Here is a 19,426-nt window from a genome sequence, read left to right as displayed (position 1 = left end):
ACCCTCCTCCTTGAGCCGGCTGTCTTTCAATGGGCAGTGTAGTTTTGCGGTGCTCCCACCGCAGGACTACACTGCCGCTTCATTGGTGAGGATTTGGCATGTAACAGGAGGGTGGGTGCTAGGCCCCCACTTGGTCTTGCGTTCCCAGTGGTTGCACTGCCCGCACCGACCTCATTACGGCCCTGGTATATAGCCGTCACAATTTAACCCTTGTCAAAGTCACTCAGATCCTATACTTGCCCATTTTTACAGCATCCAACACATCAACTCCTAACTGCTTACATCCTGCCTAATATATACACCTTGACATGTGCCATTGTAATGAGATAATCAATGTTATTCACTTCACTTGTCAGTGGTTTTAATGTTGGGGCTGATCGTTGTATGTGCAAAGTGGACTGTAAGACTTTATTGTGCGAATAAAACAAAACAAAAAATCTCTGAATATTTACCTGTCCTGAAGCTCCTGCCATTCAGTGGGGACAAATGAAGTCTATAGCTGGGCATTGCAAACCTTTTGAACTCAGTAATGATTATAAATTTGCAAGTTACTGTGTTCATATCCAGTTTCAAAAAGTGATTCAGCGCACGGAGGACTCAAAACAAACAATATGACACAGAAAAAAATGTTACAGCTCTTTTGAGAGATAGTAGCAGAAAAAAGTTAGCGATCTTACCCTGCTCTTTCCCTACGAGGGTGAATGTCTTTCCCACGCTGGTATAATGGCGATGGTTCCCTCACTGTAGCGATGGTTCTTTAATAAACGATGTTTCCAAAAGAGTGGAGAAAGTTGATGCCGACACTATCCAGCTACAAATCCGTATTGCCGTCCGCAGTGGAACGCAGATGGACCGCGCGATCACCTTAGCTACTTCCTGTACATACCGGATTTGTAGCTGGATAGTGTCGGCATCAACTTTCTCCACTCTTTTGGAAACATCGTTTATTAAAGAACCATCGCTACAGTGAGGGAACCATCGCCATTATACCAGCGTGGGAAAGACATTCACCCTCGTAGGGAAAGAGCAGGGTAAGATCGCTAACTTTTTTCTGCTACTATCTCTCAAAAGAGCTGTAACATTTTTTTCTGTGTCATATTGTTTGTTTTGAGTCCTCCGTGCGCTGAATCACTTTTTGAAATTTCATACAATATATCTATTCAGCAGCAGGAAGTTCTAACATTAGAGAAGCGCCGATAATTTTTATTGCGTTCATATCCAGTGCCGTCAGCATCATGAAGTAGCAGAGGGGGGACTAAGGACAGAGAACTGAATACAACCGCCCCCTGACAATGACAAGAGCTGTAGAACACGCGATCTACACTGTACTAGATAGTGTATCTAGAAAACACTCAGAGATAGTATAGATACAGAATATTTACAGAATAGACCCTTACATATATTTGACACATATAATTTAACTTTTTTCATTGTATTTACTTTTCTTTCCTTTTCAGCTTTATCATCAACTATTTTTTTCCAAGCAAAATAAAGGACGTTTATCTAATACAGGTCCATACATATGTGTGGTGTACAACTACAAATTTAGGACAGCGTATGACAGTGTCATCTATAAATAAAGAATGTTCTGCTCCAATTATTTACCTACTGCCATTACTGAGGCTGAATTAGTTAACTGAGAAAAATACATTTCTTCCTAATGAATTCATTAATTTAGCCTGGTTAACTTCAATAGAATTATTTTGTACAAGGTTGATGGGGTCACGTTAGAGGGTCTGAGTACAGATTTTCATTAAAGTTTTTTTTTAAAAACAAAACAATTATTTCAGCCAAACTTATTGCAATTGGAAGATTGATGTAATATCAGTAGCAGAATATTGCAACACCATGAAGTGTCTTGGGGCTAGATTTACTAAGCTGCAGGTTTGAAAAAGTGGGGATGTTGCCTATGGCAACCAATCAGATTCTAGCTGTCTTTTTGTAGAAGGTACTAAATAAATGAAAGCTAGAATCTGATTGGTTGCTATAGGCAACATCCCCATTCTTTCAAACCCGCAGCTTAGTAAATCTAGCCCTTGGCCTGAGTTTGGTGAGTATGTTTGCACTTCCCATATGTGAAATTCAGAATACTAGTACAGCCTAGATAAAATAAGATCTAGTTTCACGTTTTCATAAAAACTGGTCTCAATAAACTGAGGGAGTAATTCCTCACTGATATCACCTATGCACAAAGTGAACAACTTCTAATCATGCACTGGGTCGACCTTGGCCAATCACTGATGAGGATCAATTAAATAAAAAAATGTATTTATTGCCGTTGTTGTATGAAAGTTACACCCATCATTAGTTATGGCAACATAGTCTTGGCAGATCACCAGATAGATGTGGCACACAATCCTTATATAAGCAGTAGATCAGTCTGTGACATTACATTCTGCCTATAACCGCTGAACAAGCTGAGAAAACTCTCCAGTGACCAGTTTTAAGGATGACGCAGTTAGAAAAGGCCATGGTAATGATGATTGATGTCTTTGACAAATATGCCTCTACTGAGGGCAACAAAAACACCTTAACCAAAGGGGAAGTAAAGAGTTTAATGGAGAAAGAATTGCCGGGGATGCTCCAGGTAAGATTCTTGATAAATTACGTACAATATAAGTATACACACATATGCGTAGACATTTATCTTTAGAAGGACACTGTTACTGTTTTTGGTATTTATGTTGTGTGCTCTTGAAGTCAAACTAACTCCATAAAATAACAGGGCTTCAATCATCCAGTATTTAAATATGCTGCAGCGACAGACTGTAATGTTAAGGAGAAGTCAGGTGTATGGTGGTCTGTCCTTCGGAGTTCTTCTTTAATATTCCCATCTTTGGTTCAGAAGCTCCAATATATTTTATGAAAATAAGCTTACATGTCAGTGGCTAAGGATGGGAGATGCACAGGAATATGGCAGCCTTCTGTGATCAAATCCTGAATCACTTTCTGACTAACCAGAACTGTTCTCGGAAGGTTGGTGAAGGTCTCCCACCTCTGGAACATATATTTCTGGGTTTAAGTCTACTTAACCTGTCCATTGTATCAAATATCTCTGGGTAAATTGTGTAGTGTAAAATCAGGGTAAAAAAAACCTGTTTAAAGTCTGGAAAAAGTGTAAAATCAGGGAATGTAAAATTTTGGGGGTTTAATTGCACCATATTAATTGTAGAGATGAGCGCACTCGGATTTATGAAATCCGAGCCCACCCGAACGTTGCCGATCCGAGTCGGATCCGAGACAGATCCGGGTATTGGCGCCAAATTCAAATCTGAAACTGAGGCTCTGACTCATAATCCCGTTGTCGGATCTCGCGATACTCGGATCCTATAAATTCCCCGCTAGTCGCCGCCATCTTCACTCGGGCATTGATCAGGGTAGAGGGAGGGTGTGTTAGGTGGTCCTCTGTCCTGCTATATCTCGTGCTGTTCAGTTAAGTTCTGTGCTGTGCTGTGCTGTGCTATGCTGTGCTGTGCTCAGTCCAGTGGTGCTGTGTCCTGTGCTCTGTCCTTCTGAGGTCAGTGGTGCTGCTGGGTCCTGTGCTGTGTCCTGTTCAGTCCGTGGTGCTGTGTCCTGTGCTCTCTGCTTCTAAGGGCATAGTTATTTCCCCAATATTCCAAAGTGTTTAAAAAAATAAAAAAAAGTTATTTAAAAAAAATACAAAAAACTAATTACATTTTTTTTTAATTACAACAAAATTTGCACAACCAATCCTGCAGTATAAGCAGGCCCGGAGCTCCCATTAGGCAAGGTTAGGCAGTTGCCTAGGGCGCCGGGCTCTGGTGGGCGCCACAGGATTGAAATTACTTTAAAACTGTGCGACAATCGCTGACCATACCTTTCACGGCCGCCGCACAGCTTCAGATAGATCCACGGGGAGGGGCTATGGACCACCACTGCCGCCCTCCCCTCCAACAGCTGATGGGGCGCTCCGTCTCCTCCCCTCCACTCACTGACTGTCAGGCGTGACATCATCTTCACGGCCCGAAAGTGTCAGTGAGGGACGGGACCCGGCAGAGAGGACCAGCTTTATGGAGTTAAGGTAAGTAAAGACGTGGGGGGGGTGGATTTTGAAAGTGTGCCTAGGGCGCCAAGGACCCTAGCACTGGCCCTGAGTATAAGCCCATTGGTACTGCAATAATACCAAGTTCACACATTCAGCAGTTAAAGTCCAGTGGTTCTGCAATATTACAAAGTTCACACATTCTGCAGTATCAGTCCAGTGGTGCTGTGTCCTGTGCTCTGTCCTGCTGAGTTCAGTAGTGCTGCTGGGTCCTGCGCTGTGTCCTGTTCAGTCCAGTGGTGCTGTGTCCTGTGCTCTGTGCTTCTAAGGGCATAGTTATTTCCCCATGATTCCCAAGTTTTTAAAAAATAAAAAAAAAGTTATAAAACAAATTAAAATAAAAAAAACAGTGGTACTGCTATTACAAAGTTCACTGATTCAGCAGTGTATAAGTCCAGTGGTACTGCTATTACAAAGTTCACTGATTCAGCAGTGTATAAGTCCAGTGGTACTGCTATTACAAAGTTCACTGATTCAGCAGTATAAGTCCAGTGGTACTGCTATTACAAAGTTCACTGATTCAGCAGTGTATAAGTCCAGTGCTACTGCTATTACAAAGTTCACTGATTCAGCAGTATAAGTCCAGTGGTACTGATATATTACAAAGTTCACTGATTCAGCAGTATAAGTCCAGTACTACTCTCCTGTGCCGCATATAATTTTTAAAGGCTTTGCCGAGTGTGTGTGGCTTAGGGGTACGCTCTCTTGTGCTACATATAATGGAAAACCAAAATTTGGAGGATAAAGTAGGGAAAGATCAAGACCCACTTCCTCCTAATGCTGAAGCTGCTGCCACTAGTCATGACATAGATGATGAAATGCCATCAACGTCGTCTGGCAAGCCCGATGCCCAATCTCCTAGTACAGGGCATGTAAAATCCAAAAAGCCCAAGTTCTCAAAAAATAGCAAAAAGAGAAACTTAAAATCATCTGAGGAGAAACGTAAAGTTGGCAATATGCCATTTACGACACGTAGTGGCAAGGAACGGCTTAGGCCCTGGCCCGTGTTCATGACTAGTGGTCCAGCTTCACCCAAGGATCTAAGCCCTCCTCCCCCCCCCTACAAAAAATTTAAGAGAGTTATGCTGTCAGCAACAACAACAAAACAGCAAAGAACTCTGCCTTCTAAACAGATGACATCACAAATCCCCAAGGCGAGTCCAAGGGTGCTGTTGGTTGTGAACCCTGACCTTCCCATCACTGTACGGGAAGAGGTGACTCCATCCAGCATTTGCAGAACGCCCTCTGCATATGCTGGAAGGATCACCCACAATCCAGTTACAGATTTGGCTAATGAAGGTGTGAATGTTGTACACTGGGAGGAGGATATTGATGTAGCTGGCGCTGAGGAGGATGTTGATGATTATGATGCAGACAGATACCAAATTGCCTTTCTCAATTTCTATTTCTATTCTAGATTATATAACGGCTGAAAAGTTTTCTGTTTTACTCCTAGTGGAGAGGGGATCTGATGCAGACAGATACCAAACTGCCTTTGTCCATTTCTTTGTATATTTGAATTTCTAGTTCTACAGTCTATGCAGGCTGCTTTATTTATATTCAACTACAAGTGTAGGGCGGGGGGGGGGGGGGGGGCATAGATAGCCACCAAAGTAACGTGGTCCATTTAATTTCACTTTCTAGCTCCACAGTCTGTGCAGCCTGCTTTTTTTTAATCTTCAAAGTATTTATATTTACAAGCCTTGCAATCTAAATTAACTAGAGTGTCACAAATCGGGATCTTAGCCGCACTTACCTCATCCGCCGCTGTCATATCACGGCTACCTGGGTCCCTTCTGGTCATCTGCAGCATTCCCGTTCTCCACACCTTCATTTGTAAACAAACACATACTGTCTGTCCTGCTGCATGGGCGTGGCCATCTTGGATGCAGTCAGGTGATCAGTCCAAACCAACCAGATTCAGAAGCTGTGATCACATGAACTGATCAGCCAATAGTTGTTTGGGACATCCTATTTAAACCTGCTGCTGTGATCTGTTCATTGCCAGAACAACACACTTCTCTCCAGAGGATAGTTCTTGGCTCCAGTGTTCCTGACTGCATTACAAGTGCAGTAATCCTGTCTGCACTCCTAAGTGCAGTGTTCCTGACTGCATTACAAGTGCAGTGTTCCTGACTGCATTACAAGTGCAGTGTTCCTGACTGCATTACAAGTGCAGTGTTCCTGACTGCATTACAAGTGCAGTAATCCTGTCTGCACTCCTAAGTGCAGTGTTCCTGACTGCATTACAAGTGCAGTGTTCCTGACTGCATTACAAGTGCAGTGTTCCTGACTGCATTACAAGTGCAGTGTTCCTGACTGCATTACAAGTGCAGTGTTCCTGTCTACATTTCCAGACTGCTAATTCCCCTGCTATATTCTACAATCAGCACGAACATGAGCAAGAAGTTCATCCAGGCTGCTAAGTTCTGTTTCACTCCTGCTCCAGCTAGTCCCAAGGGTCCCGAATCGGATCAAGAAATTCAGACGACCGTGACAGTTTGTTCTGGCCAAATGGATCCGCTAGGGGAACATACCCCGAGGGAGGACTCTGTCCAAATATTAGCTGAACGCATTGAGAGACAAGAAACTAACCAGGGGCAAATTTTGAGATTGCTGCAGGATGTTTCTACACGTATGGATACCTTGCAGTTATTCCGCAGTCAACCATCCCATACTCCACCTGAGCCAGTAATACCTGCTTCACTACTTACTTCATCCAGACTCCATCTTCCCACGCCAGCTAAATACAATGGCGATCCGAAGAATTGCCGCGGGTTTCTCAACCAGTGTAGTATACACTTTGAATTACAACCCGGAAATTTCCCCACTGCACGTACCAAAACTGCTTATATTGTTTCGCTACTATCAGGGCAAGCTCTGGCATGGGCATCACCGCTCTGGGAAAAATCTGACCCAATTTTATTTGACATTGATAGCTTCCTGTCTACCTTCCGCAGAATATTCGACGAGCCTGGAAGAACAACGTCAGCCGCTTTAGATATTCTGCGCCTTCGGCAAGGGCAGCAGTCTGTGGGCCAATATGCCGTTCAATTTCAAACACTTTCCTCTGAACTATCTTGGAATAACGATGCTCTTGTTGCGGTTTTCTGGCAGGGCCTGTCTGACCACATTAAGGATGTATTAGCGTCTCGGGACTTACCTACAACGCTAGACCAATTGATTACCACCTGCAATCGGGTTGATCTTTGGTTCAGAGAAAGAGCTCTAGAAAAGAGGAAGCTGAAACACCCCAAGTTCCACCCTATTCAACGGGTCCGTGTACCGTCTCCTTTCCCTGAAGGACCCATGCAATTAGGCAAAGCACGTCTTTTACCCACCGAGCGAGAACGGCGAGTTAGAGAGAAACTTTGCTTATACTGTGCCAGTTCCGGACATCTGTTACATCATTGTCCTCGTAAGCCGGGTAAACACAACCTCCTAGCTGACGATGAGGAAGTGAGCCTAGGAGTGGCTCTTCGCTCCCCACAAGGCAAGGATTGTATTATCCCAGTCACTCTGAAACACGCTCAAGGCTCCCAATACATTTCAGCCCTGCTGGATTCTGGAGCAGCTGGGAATTTCATGTCTGCCAGATTAGCTGCTGAACTAGCCATTCCACTAGAGAAAATTCCAGTGACCATCTTTCTCTCTGCGGTTGACGGTAGCCGTATTCCAGGGGGTACCATTACGCATCAGACTTCTCCAGTGACGCTCCAAATAGGAGTTCTGCATTCCGAGTCTCTTACCTTTTTGGTCATCCCAGAAGCCACTAGCCCTGTGGTTCTCGGGTTTCCATGGCTTCAAACGCATAACCCCCATATTGACTGGTCGACTCCACAAATCCTGGCGTGGGCTCCAACTTGTTTCGGGTCCTGTTTACAACGTGTTCTTCCACATTGCTCCACCTCTGATAAGGAAGTTTTGCCAGTTCCTTCTGCCTACCAAGAGTTCACAGACGTTTTCAGTAAGCAGGCCGCTGAAACTCTACCACCTCATCGGGATTGGGACTGTCCCATTGATCTTGTTCCGGGTAAAACCCCACCGCGTGGCAGAGTCTACCCTCTTTCTATCCCTGAGACAAAATCTATGTCTGAATATGTAAAAGAGAACTTGGAAAGGGGCTTTATTCGCCCATCCTCTTCACCGGCAGGAGCCGGGTTCTTTTTTGTAAAAAAAAAAAGATGGTGGATTACGTCCCTGCATCGATTACCGAGGTCTCAACGACATTACCATCAAGAACCGGTATCCTCTGCCCCTCATCACAGAGTTATTTGACAGAGTCAAAGGTGCGCAAATATTTACGAAGTTGGATCTCCGCGGGGCCTACAATTTGATCCGTATCAGGCGTGGCGATGAATGGAAAACCGCCTTTAACACCAGGGATGGGCACTACGAATATCTTGTCATGCCATTCGGTCTGAGCAATGCCCCAGCGGTTTTTCAGAATTTCATAAACGAAATCTTTCGGGACTTACTGTACCATACTATTGTGGTATATTTGGACGATATCCTCGTTTTCTCCTCTGATATCCAGTCCCATCACAGACATGTTAAAGAGGTCCTCAGCCGTCTCAGAAGGAATAAACTGTATTGCAAGCTTGAAAAATGCACCTTCGAAGTTGAATCCATTCCATTCTTGGGGTATATCATCTCGGGCACCGGTCTCCGTATGGACCCAGAGAAGGTGCAAGCTATTCTTAACTGGCCTCAACCATCTACACTAAAGGCAGTACAGCGATTTCTGGGATTTGCTAACTACTATCGAAAATTTATTCGTGGCTACTCTACTGTAGTAGCACCACTCACCGCCCTCACCAGAAAAGGAGCTAATCCTGCCAAGTGGTCTGAAGAAGCCCAATCTGCTTTTCAACTTCTGAAACAAGCATTTATTTCTGCTCCCATACTGAGGCAACCAGATTTAACCTGTCCATTCTACTTGGAAGTTGATGCCTCATCTGTCGGAGTAGGGGCAGTTCTCTCCCAAAAACCAGCTGATGAGCAATGGCATCCCTGCGGGTTCTTCTCCCGAAAATTTTTACCAGCTGAACGAAATTATGCCATAGGGGACAAAGAGCTGCTTGCCATCAAATTGGCGCTTGAAGAGTGGAGACATTTACTTGAGGGAGCTCGTTATCCTGTCACAATATACACGGATCACAAGAATCTGCTCTACCTTAAAACTGCACAGTGCATGAATCCACGTCAGGCCCGATGGGCACTATTCTTTTCTCGATTTGATATCCATGTCACCTTCCGTCCCGGTTCCAAAAATCGCAAGGCCGATGCTCTGTCACGTTCTATGGTAAAAGAAGAAGATTCCATCATTGTGGATCCACGGCCTATTATCAACCCACTCAGCATCGCAGTCAGTAGACCCGACAATACACCTCCCCAGGGGAAAACTTTTGTTCCTGAGAATCTGCGTAAAAAATTGCTCCAATGGGCACATTGTTCCAGATTTGCCGGTCATGCTGGCATCCGCAAAACTCAATCTTTCATATTGAGAAGCTACTGGTGGCCTACGCTTCATCAGGATGTTCAGCAATTTGTTTCCGCATGTGGCAGCTGTGCCCAACATAAAAGTTCAAGACAATCTTCAGCTGGTCAACTTTTGCCTCTGCCTATTCCCACCAAACCCTGGACCCATATTTCTATGGACTTTGTTTCTGATTTGCCCAATTCTAATAATTTCAATACCATCTGGGTCATCGTTGACCGATTCTCTAAAATGGCGCATTTTGTTCCTCTCCGTGGACTCCCATCAGCACCTATCCTGGCTCAGCAATTTATAAAGGAGATCTTCCGTTTGCATGGGTGTCCTGAAGAAATCGTCTCAGATAGAGGAGTTCAGTTTGTGGCGAAATTCTGGAGATCCTTGTGCCAAGCACTACAGATCAAACTAAACTTCTCTTCGGCCTATCATCCCCAATCCAACGGGCAAACGGAAAGAGTTAATCAAGACCTAGAAACATTTCTCCGTTTGTACATATCCTCTTCTCAAGACGACTGGGTAGATCTGCTTCCTTGGGCAGAATTTGCTCATAATAATCATTATCACGAATCCTCTGCTTCCACTCCATTTCATACGGTCTATGGCCTACACCCCAGGGTACCCTTGTTTACTCCACTTCCTACAGCCTCAGTACCTGCCTCTGAAGTTTTCCTAAAGAATTTTTCAGGCCACTGGCGCCAGGTACGGGAATCTCTACTTAAAGCGTCCCAACGCTACAAAATTCAGGCCGACAAAAAGCGACGAGCCATTCCAAGCTTGAAACCCGGAGACAGAGTCTGGCTGTCTACTCGCAATCTACGCCTCAGAGTTCCATCTATGAAATTCGCTCCTCGCTTTATTGGACCGTTTAACATCTCCCGAGTCATCAATCCAGTGTCCTACAAATTACATCTACCATCTTACCTCAGGGTACCCAACACCTTCCATATCTCTCTCTTGAAACCACTGGTGCTAAATCGGTTTTATACACCCAAACTGGTTTCTCCTGAAGTGCAGACTGAACATGGTGACGAATATGAAATTAAAGAGGTCTTGGACTCTCGGTTTCGACATAAAACCTTACAATATCTAGTCGACTGGAAAGGCTATGGTCCAGAAGAGAGGGCCTGGATCAAAGCTTCTGATGTTCACGCTCCATCTCTCATCAAAAAATTTCACCGCAAGTTTCCAACTAAGCCCCAATCTAAGTGTCCAGTGGCCACTCGTAAGGGAGGGGGTACTGTCACAAATCGGGATCTTAGCCGCACTTACCTCATCCGCCGCTGTCATATCACGGCTACCTGGGTCCCTTCTGGTCATCTGCAGCATTCCCGTTCTCCACACCTTCATTTGTAAACAAACACATACTGTCTGTCCTGCTGCATGGGCGCGGCCATCTTGGATGCAGTCAGGTGATCAGTCCAAACCAACCAGATTCAGAAGCTGTGATCACATGAACTGATCAGCCAATAGTTGTTTGGGACATCCTATTTAAACCTGCTGCTGTGATCTGTTCATTGCCAGAACAACACACTTCTCTCCAGAGGATAGTTCTTGGCTCCAGTGTTCCTGACTGCATTACAAGTGCAGTGTTCCTGACTGCATTACAAGTGCAGTGTTCCTGACTGCATTACAAGTGCAGTAATCCTGTCTGCATTACAAGTGCAGTGTTCCTGACTGAATTACAAGTGCAGTGTTCCTGACTGCATTACAAGTGCAGTGTTCCTGTCTACATTTCCAGACTGCTAATTCCCCTGCTATATTCTACAATCAGCACGAACATGAGCAAGAAGTTCATCCAGGCTGCTAAGTTCTGTTTCACTCCTGCTCCAGCTAGTCCCAAGGGTCCCGAATCGGATCAAGAAATTCAGACGACCGTGACATAGAGGTAGTGACGTGGTAGAACTCCAAAAGGCAGTTTGGAAGCCCCTGTACAAACTGGCTCTATTTTTTAACTGAGTTGTCCCCCCTCCAGTGTGTACTCGGAAAGAGTTTTTAGTGCAGCGGGGAACCTGGTCAGTGAGCGGCGAAGGAGGTTGCTTCCTCACAACGTTAAAAAAATGATGTTTATAAAAATGAATATTCAATTCCTCAATGAAGTACAGCACTGCCCTCCAGACAGTACAGAGGGACTGTGGTTGTGGAGTCCAGCGGGGACGAATTTATAATGTGTGAGGAGGAGGAAGTACACACTGTAGGGGGAGAGGAATCAGAGGTTGAGGATGAGGACGACATCTTTCCTCAGTAGAGCCTGTTTAGTTTGTACAGGGAGAGATGAATTGTTTTATTGGTGTGGGGGCCCAAACAAACCAATCATTTCAGCCACAGTTGTTTGGTAGGCCCTGTCGCTGAAATGATTGGTTTGTTAAAGTGTGCATGTCCTATTTCAACAACATAAGGGTGGGTGGGAGGGCCCAAGGACAATTCCATCTTGCAACTTTTTTTTTGGCATTATGTGACCATTCAACAGTCGTTTGCCATGTTCAAAAAGTAAAAGAAAATGCCAACAAATTCAATAAATTAAATCAAAAGTTAAATGCCCTGTCATTATTTAAAACAAGAGGTTTTGACGTGCTAGAATTAGTGTAGTGTTAAGATGTTATAAACACTACACTTGGAAATTGGAGGAGGTATTGTGGCCCCGGTATCAAATTGGGTACCGGGGCCACCCCACTACGCAGTCCAGATACTTGTTTGGTGGAATTCAGACCAGTTGAGGGTGTATTTATTTTATTGTGGCCCCGGTATCAAATTGGGTACCGGGGCCACCCCACTACGCAGTCCAGATACTTGTTTGGTGGAATTCAGACCAGTTGAGGGTGTATTTATTTTATTGTGGCCCCTGTATCAAATTGGGTACCGGGGCCACCCCACTACGCAGTCCAGATACTTGTTTGGTGGAATTCAGACCAGTTGAGGGTTTTATTATTATATTGTGGGGACCACTCTATCTATACCACACTACAACTCTATACCACTCTGTTTAATACTTTAATTCTATTTAATACTTTAATTCTATTACTAATTCCCATAAAGAGGAACTGCCGCTTCTATTTAATACTTTAATTCTATTAGTAGTTACCATAAAGAGGAACAAAATAAACCAATTTTACCAAAAGTATAATATGACTTACAAACACTACACTTGAAAGATGGTGCCTTTAAATGAAAAAGTCAGTCTTCATTGCACGACTATGTGCAACAGGGACAGTTTTTTGGTTTACAAAGTCAACCAATAACACTTCGACCCTGTCTGTCTTTAACATACTTGATGGGATCTCAATGACGAATGGTCTGTACCATGTTTGGAGGAGGTATTGTGGCCCCGGTACCAAATTGGGTACCGGGGCCACTCCACTATGCAGTCCAGATAGAGGTGTATCAGATATTAAACAACGTTGACTGTTGCTGCAAAAATTTTAAATAATATTGTGGGGAACACTACACTACGCAGTCCATAAACTTTTTGGGTGGAATTCAGACCTGTGTAGGGTTTTTTAATAATATTGTGGTGACCCACTCCTCTACGCAGTCCAGGTACATTATTGGTGCGAATCATACAAGTTCAGGGTTTTTAATTTATATTGTGGTGACCCACTCCTCTACGCAGTCCAGGTACATTATTGGTGCGAATCATACAAGTTCAGGGTTTTTAATTTATATTGTGGTGACCCACTCCTCTACGCAGTCCAGGTACATTATTGGTGCGAATCATACAAGTTCAGGGTTTTTAATTTATATTGTGGTGACCCACTCCTCTACGCAGTCCAGGTACATTTATGGTGCGAATCATACAAGTTGATGGTTTTCTTATTATATATATTGTGGTGACCCACTCCTCTACGCAGTCCAAATACATTTAATGGTGCGAATCATAAAAGTTTAGGGTTTTTAATATATATTGTGGTGACCCACTCCTCTACGCAGTCCAGGTACATTTATTGGTGCGAATCATAAAAGTTCAGGGTTTTTAATATATATTGTGGTGACCCACTCCTCTACGCAGTCCAGGTACATTTATTAGTGCGAATCATACAAGTTCAGGGTTTTTAATATATATTGTGGTGACCCACTCTACGCAGTCCAGGTACATTTATTGGTGCGAATCATAAAAGTTCAGGGTTTTTAATATATATTGTGGTGACCCACTCCTCTACACAGTCCAGGTACATTTATTGGTGCGAATCATACAAGTTGATGGTTTTCTTATTATATATATTGTGGTGACCCACTCCTCTACGCAGTCCAGGTACATTTATTGCTGCGAATCATACAAGTTGATGGTTTTCTTATTATATATATTGTGGTGACCCACTCCTCTACGCAGTCCAGATACATTTATTGCTGCGAATCATACAAGTTCAGGGTTTTTAATATATATTGTGGTGACCCACTCCTCTACGCAGTCCAGGTACATTTATTGGTGCGAATCATAAAAGTTCAGGGTTTTTAATATATATTGTGGTGACCCACTCCTCTACGCAGTCCAGGTATTTTATTCGGTGCGATTTATACCAGTTGATGGTTTTCTTATTATATTGTGGGGACCACTCCACTACGCAGTCCAGAAAGATACCTCGTTGCAACGTTTTGGACTAATAACTATATTTTGAGGTGTTCAGAATACACTGTAAATTAGTGGAAATGCTTGTTATTGAATGTTATTGAGGTTAATAATAGCGTAGGAGTGAAAATAAGCGCAAAAACTTGATTTTTAAACTTTTTATGTTTTTTTCAAAAAAAATCCGAATCCAAAACCTTAAATCCGAACCGAGACCTTTCGTCAAGTGTTTTGCGAGACAAATCCGAACCCCAAAAATAATGAAAATCCGGATCCAAAACACAAAACACGAGACCTCAAAAGTCGCCGGTGCACATCCCTAATTAATTGTTATTATGTATGAACAATTTAAGCCTATAAAACACAAATTTGTATTAATAAGGCAATATAAAAATAATGAACTGTATAGATCAGAAGCTTAGGAAAATGCAACCTACTTAATGTTAAATAAGCTTAAATTATGGTTTGGTTGTAAATTCCCCTGAAGGCAGCAGAATCATAAAACATCACTGCCAACAGGCGTTACAAGAGTCATTTCTTAAAAATTAAGAGCGCCGACTGTAATATACTATACATCTCAGCCTGGTATAAATATTGGTTTTGCCCCTTTAAACTCATTTGTCCCTATCTGCCATCATTGCCTATCAAATATTACATATACAAAGTGGCCACACCTGGGACAATCTTGCTCCTCAATCTAAGATTCAAGAGACAGGATCATCTTTTAATTTGGCCACACATGATTGGCTAAATTAGATGGGATGGGGTCCTAAAGTGGACCCCACACACTGCTATATCAGACAATTAGCCCATTATAGCATTGTGTAGGGCCCCAAAAAATCAGCATGAGATTATACTACAGCACCATTCAAAATGCACATATTGGTTATTTTATACACATATATGCTGTATATAATAAAATAATCATATTAGGTGCTGATTATGTTCTCTATGTCCCTTTGCTAAACGTGACCATGAGCAGCTTTGCAAATGTTATGACTATATCTGGATATTGTGTTTTGTTTGTGACTTGGAAGAAACTTGTGAAAGCAGACTGAATAGTTATTCATTCACAGATCTGGTTTAAGATAAAGCTACTGAGTGTGTAGGGAATTCCCCGTGTCATCCACAACCCTGAAGGTAGTGGAAGAGACTGTGACGTCACTGTGGTCGAGCTTAGTGATGTATTACACTTTTGTTTGTGTGTATGTTTGTGTGTGTGCTGTTAACCAAAGGACATACTTGTCATAGAAAAGAAGCACATTTGGAGAATATTTATAAAATTGCTGATTGAGATTTGACAGGAGAGGGCTGTCAAATATTAGCTTGGGAGAGACGGAGACGTGGCTCAGCAGCCTATTAGGAACATTTTATAGGAACAAAAATAAGGTAGCCAAGTGTCCCAGCCCACGGTAGCCCACTATGGGACCGGCCCCAGGGGGCAGATGTCCCCCTGCCCCCCAGTCCCGAAAAGAGAGGTTTATATGGGATAGTTTATGCACTTCTATCTGTGCTATGTTTTTTGTTTTTTTTTATAAATCCCTACTATGTACTCAATTTTAAATTTACAGAAATAGACTGTGAGCATCCCATGGTATTCACTAGCTCACTAGGAAGTGGGCAGGATGCGGGAGAATGGACTGCTCTCCCGGGAGTCCGGAGACCTATCTGAAATTCAGGAGTCTCCCGTACATTCTGATGAGAGTGGGCAAGTATGACTTAATGTGACTAGAGAATTTTACTGCCTGGGCCTGAGGTGGCAAAAAGCTACGGTGTCCTTTAGGAATAGAGCTCATTTTTTAACATTGCATTTAGATGTTAAAAGTTGCACTTCCATGGACTGTAGGAGGATGTCAAACCTCCCAACATTTCAATCCCCGACCATGGGAAAGGGGGCGTGGCTGCATTGCAATGGGTCATGCCCCTAGCGGACTACCTAACAGCACTAGACTGACCATTAGCTTCCAATGTTCCCATCTGTGTGACAAACATGACCCTGTGCGGGACAACGGGACAGAGCCCTAAAATCAGCCCTGTCCCACCGAAATCAGAACAGTTGGGAGGAATGGGATGTTTTATCCAGTATAATTATGTAATTAAGCGCTCAGGCAACCAGTATGAATTTAGCAGCCAATGTGATAATTTGTATTAATTTGTGAATGCAAAGTAATCACATGTTGGGAAAACATCAGACCTCATCATTTATGTACTTTTCATATATTGTTATGTCAATTATAAATGCGTTACAACTAGAGCTTCAAGAAAGTGATTTCATCCATGTGTGATACAATGTACAAGTGAAAGCACTGGATTTTCCCAATACGTGGGTCCGTGGGTTGAACCTTTTACCACAATTTCCACATTCATTGTATATTCTATATATGTATAACGGTTGTCTATATCTGTTCTGAAAAAGACAGCTCATCTTGCTCTACAGAGGGAAGGCTTCTGCATTACTAGAACTTGTCCGGATCAGATTAGGGGAAAGGTCACATACAGCTGGGCTTAGGGCTGCAGAGGATAGGTGAGGGGGTAGCATTTCGTACGTCATTGGGCTTTTTTGTATATTTATTATTCCAACATAATTATATTACATGCATATAACAATGGATTGTAACTAGGCTGCATCGTGTCTATTATCTTACCCCGAAGGCATGTAGAGGTAGTTGGGACAACAAACATCTATGTCACTGATATGATGTGACGTGGCACCGAAGAAATGCCTAAACTGGTCATACAGTAGTCTATTCAGTATTTCTGGTCTGAAGGACACTTCATCATCATCATCATCATCATCATCAACATTTATTATATAGCACCAGCAAATTCTTTAGCGCTTTAATCTACTCCGGCGCTTTCCTCTCATGTAACAGCTACAGTGGGTCTAAATAATCAGGCTTGCTTCATCCACTTATGCTTCACTTCCTGCAGTTCTTATCTTTTATTTACTGCAAATATTTTACTACTTATTTATCAGCTTAAGGTGACTTATGTTATAAATAGTGGTGGAACTACCATGGGTGCAGGGTATGCAGCTGCTACGGGCCACGAAGGTAAGAGGTGGCCAATGATGCAGAACGGAATTCTCATCTTAGCAGAAGGTGAATGTACTGCACCACACAAAGTTCCATCTCTGCTTTTTTCAGAGCAGAGCGTGGGCCTGGTTTGCAAGATTTGCTATGGGGAAAGGTCTGGAACTGTTCCACCCCTGTATTATACTTATAAACCAATGTTATAGCTGCCAGGCTTTTACACCTCAAACAACTTTTTTCAATCTACAGGTTCAGCACAGTTAATGCAGTTCCCACATGCAGCAATTTTGACCCCCTGACAAACCTTGTGTGACAGGATCAGTTTCTACTTTATTCAGACAACAGTGGTAATCTGGCGACCGGATTTTCAGGCATGCCCAAATCGAATATGATTGAATCATTGTTGGGCATGTGGTTGTTTGAGCTTGCCTTTATCGGACCTCTTTATTTATCAGCATAAAATTATTTAGTAATGAAAATAATAAACATGGTATAAATTCAGAAAATACTGTTGAACTGTGTTTTATAAATTCTAGTATTTTAATTTGCTAGTAACATCTATAGGTCAGTTTGAACTACCAGATAATTGTCTAAACTCTAATAAAATGTCTTGTTCTATTTTAGAAAGCAAAAGATAAAGATGCTTGTGACAAAATTATGAAGCACCTGGATGAAAATGGCAACAGTGAATTGGATTTCAAGGAATTTATTGCCCTTGTGGCTGCACTGACCATTATAGGACACGAAAGATTTGGAAATAAGCCGCAAAAAAAATGATTTAAACCAGTCATGGTGTACTATTGTTAAATAATAGACTTCTGTAGTCAATCTGATATATGTTTCTAAGTATTTTTTTACAGGACTTTATAATAGACACACAGCTTTAATATAGAATACGAACAATATAAAAAGCATCAAAACAGACTATGGAAACATTATACTAACAAAAGAGTTTGCTCTTTGAGCTGCAAAATAATTAATGGTCTGACCCAGTGTTCCTGGGGATTTTTTTTTTAAATGACCACCAACAAAAAATAAACCTTTTGGAAAATGTCCCACTTTAGTAGATCAGAACATTTAAGAGTAATTGTCCTCCCTTTCACTGTGAAATGTGTTCTTTAAAATCATATTTTTTTCTCCAATAAATACCTTCTAACCTGTTCAGTAAAACCCCCTCTTTCCATTTCCATCAACCAAAGTACTTACTATTACTACTAAATATTATTATTATTATTATTATTATTATTATTGCTCCATCTTCAGTTTCAAATGCTCACTGGCCTCCTCATTCGTGATGTGATAGTTTAATAATATTGTAAAACATAGTTAATTTGTTTAATTTCCATTTAAATATAATTCACAAACAATCTCCATTCCATTCTTTGGGCCCGATTCATCAAGTTACGGAAACACAACCGTAAGTGTGTTGCATACTTTGAGTGATGCTAGTGAAATAAGTACCTTAAACTGCAAAAACACACCCTCCTGTGGTCTTCTACACTTAAGGGACGGAAATAAGTAGCGCAAACACAATAAAACACACACACCTGCGGATCTTAAAACAAGGTACAAGCACAAGCGATGGGTCTCAAGCAATTGACGTAAAGCTAAGCAATGTATACGTCACGTCCAATGTGGGAGGTCTGAACAGTTTGTTTACACAGAACAAAACACAAAGCCTGAGGCTTATTTTCACGGGCTAGCTCTATTACTCATTAATCACTGGCAAATAACAATGATGTGGTACACTCTGAATGATGGTTTTAGTTTGCTAGTAATTACACACTTTTAACAAACACATTGCTGAAGATCTTTCTGTGTTTAGGATTTCAAGTCGCCGTATAGTACGCAAAATGCATGGACATGGCTACATTAAAAGCACATGAATAAGGAATATATCAAAATGTATGTTGTGTAAATCCATCTACCTTTTCAGGAAAATGCATTGCATACTCTTCCATAAGTTTAAGTGAAGCCCTAAGCTGAGGGCAATTAAAATTTCGTGCTATATTTCATCAGCACTGCATTAGGGGTTAAACATGTGTCAGCCAGCCTATCACTCCTAGGGGAGTGGTTTTTCCAGGAGGGCATAAATTATCTGGGAACTGGGGGCTGGCTCGCTCTTTGTCCTGGATGTCAGATACCTCCCTCCCGCCCGGCATAAGCTGGTTATACTAAATTTAAGTCCTTGTTTTAGGACAAGGCGCAGTGGGTAGGAGAGCAATGCAGTCAGCGGCTAATCGAAGGTACTACCGTTTAATTGGCCGCACGTCACT

The 19,426-nt window shown here is 42.4% G+C and overlaps 1 protein-coding gene across 1 annotated transcript; it reads left to right on the top strand.

The window, feature by feature from the left end:
* Window positions 1–2,377: 2,377 nt before the first annotated feature.
* Window positions 2,378–18,310, top strand: LOC142101321 (protein S100-P-like). The gene is made up of 2 exons (XM_075185712.1): window positions 2,378–2,587; window positions 17,775–18,310. The coding sequence occupies exons 1-2, from the start codon at window positions 2,450–2,452 to the stop codon at window positions 17,925–17,927; spliced, it is 291 nt and encodes a 96-aa protein (XP_075041813.1). The 5' UTR covers window positions 2,378–2,449; the 3' UTR covers window positions 17,928–18,310.
* The last annotated feature ends 1,116 nt before the right edge of the window (window positions 18,311–19,426 follow it).

Source organism: Mixophyes fleayi, chromosome 1 (assembly GCF_038048845.1).
Source record: "Mixophyes fleayi isolate aMixFle1 chromosome 1, aMixFle1.hap1, whole genome shotgun sequence".
Taxonomy (NCBI): domain Eukaryota; kingdom Metazoa; phylum Chordata; class Amphibia; order Anura; family Limnodynastidae; genus Mixophyes; species Mixophyes fleayi.
This window is presented reverse-complemented; position numbering and strand designations above follow the sequence as displayed.

Coding starts and splice junctions, on each gene's coding strand:
- LOC142101321 (XM_075185712.1), top strand. CDS start 2,450: ATGACGCAGTTAGAAAAGGCCATGGTAATGATGATTGATGTCTTTGAC. Junction 2,588..17,774: donor AATTGCCGGGGATGCTCCAG/GTAAGATTCTTG, acceptor GTTCTATTTTAG/AAAGCAAAAGATAAAGATGC.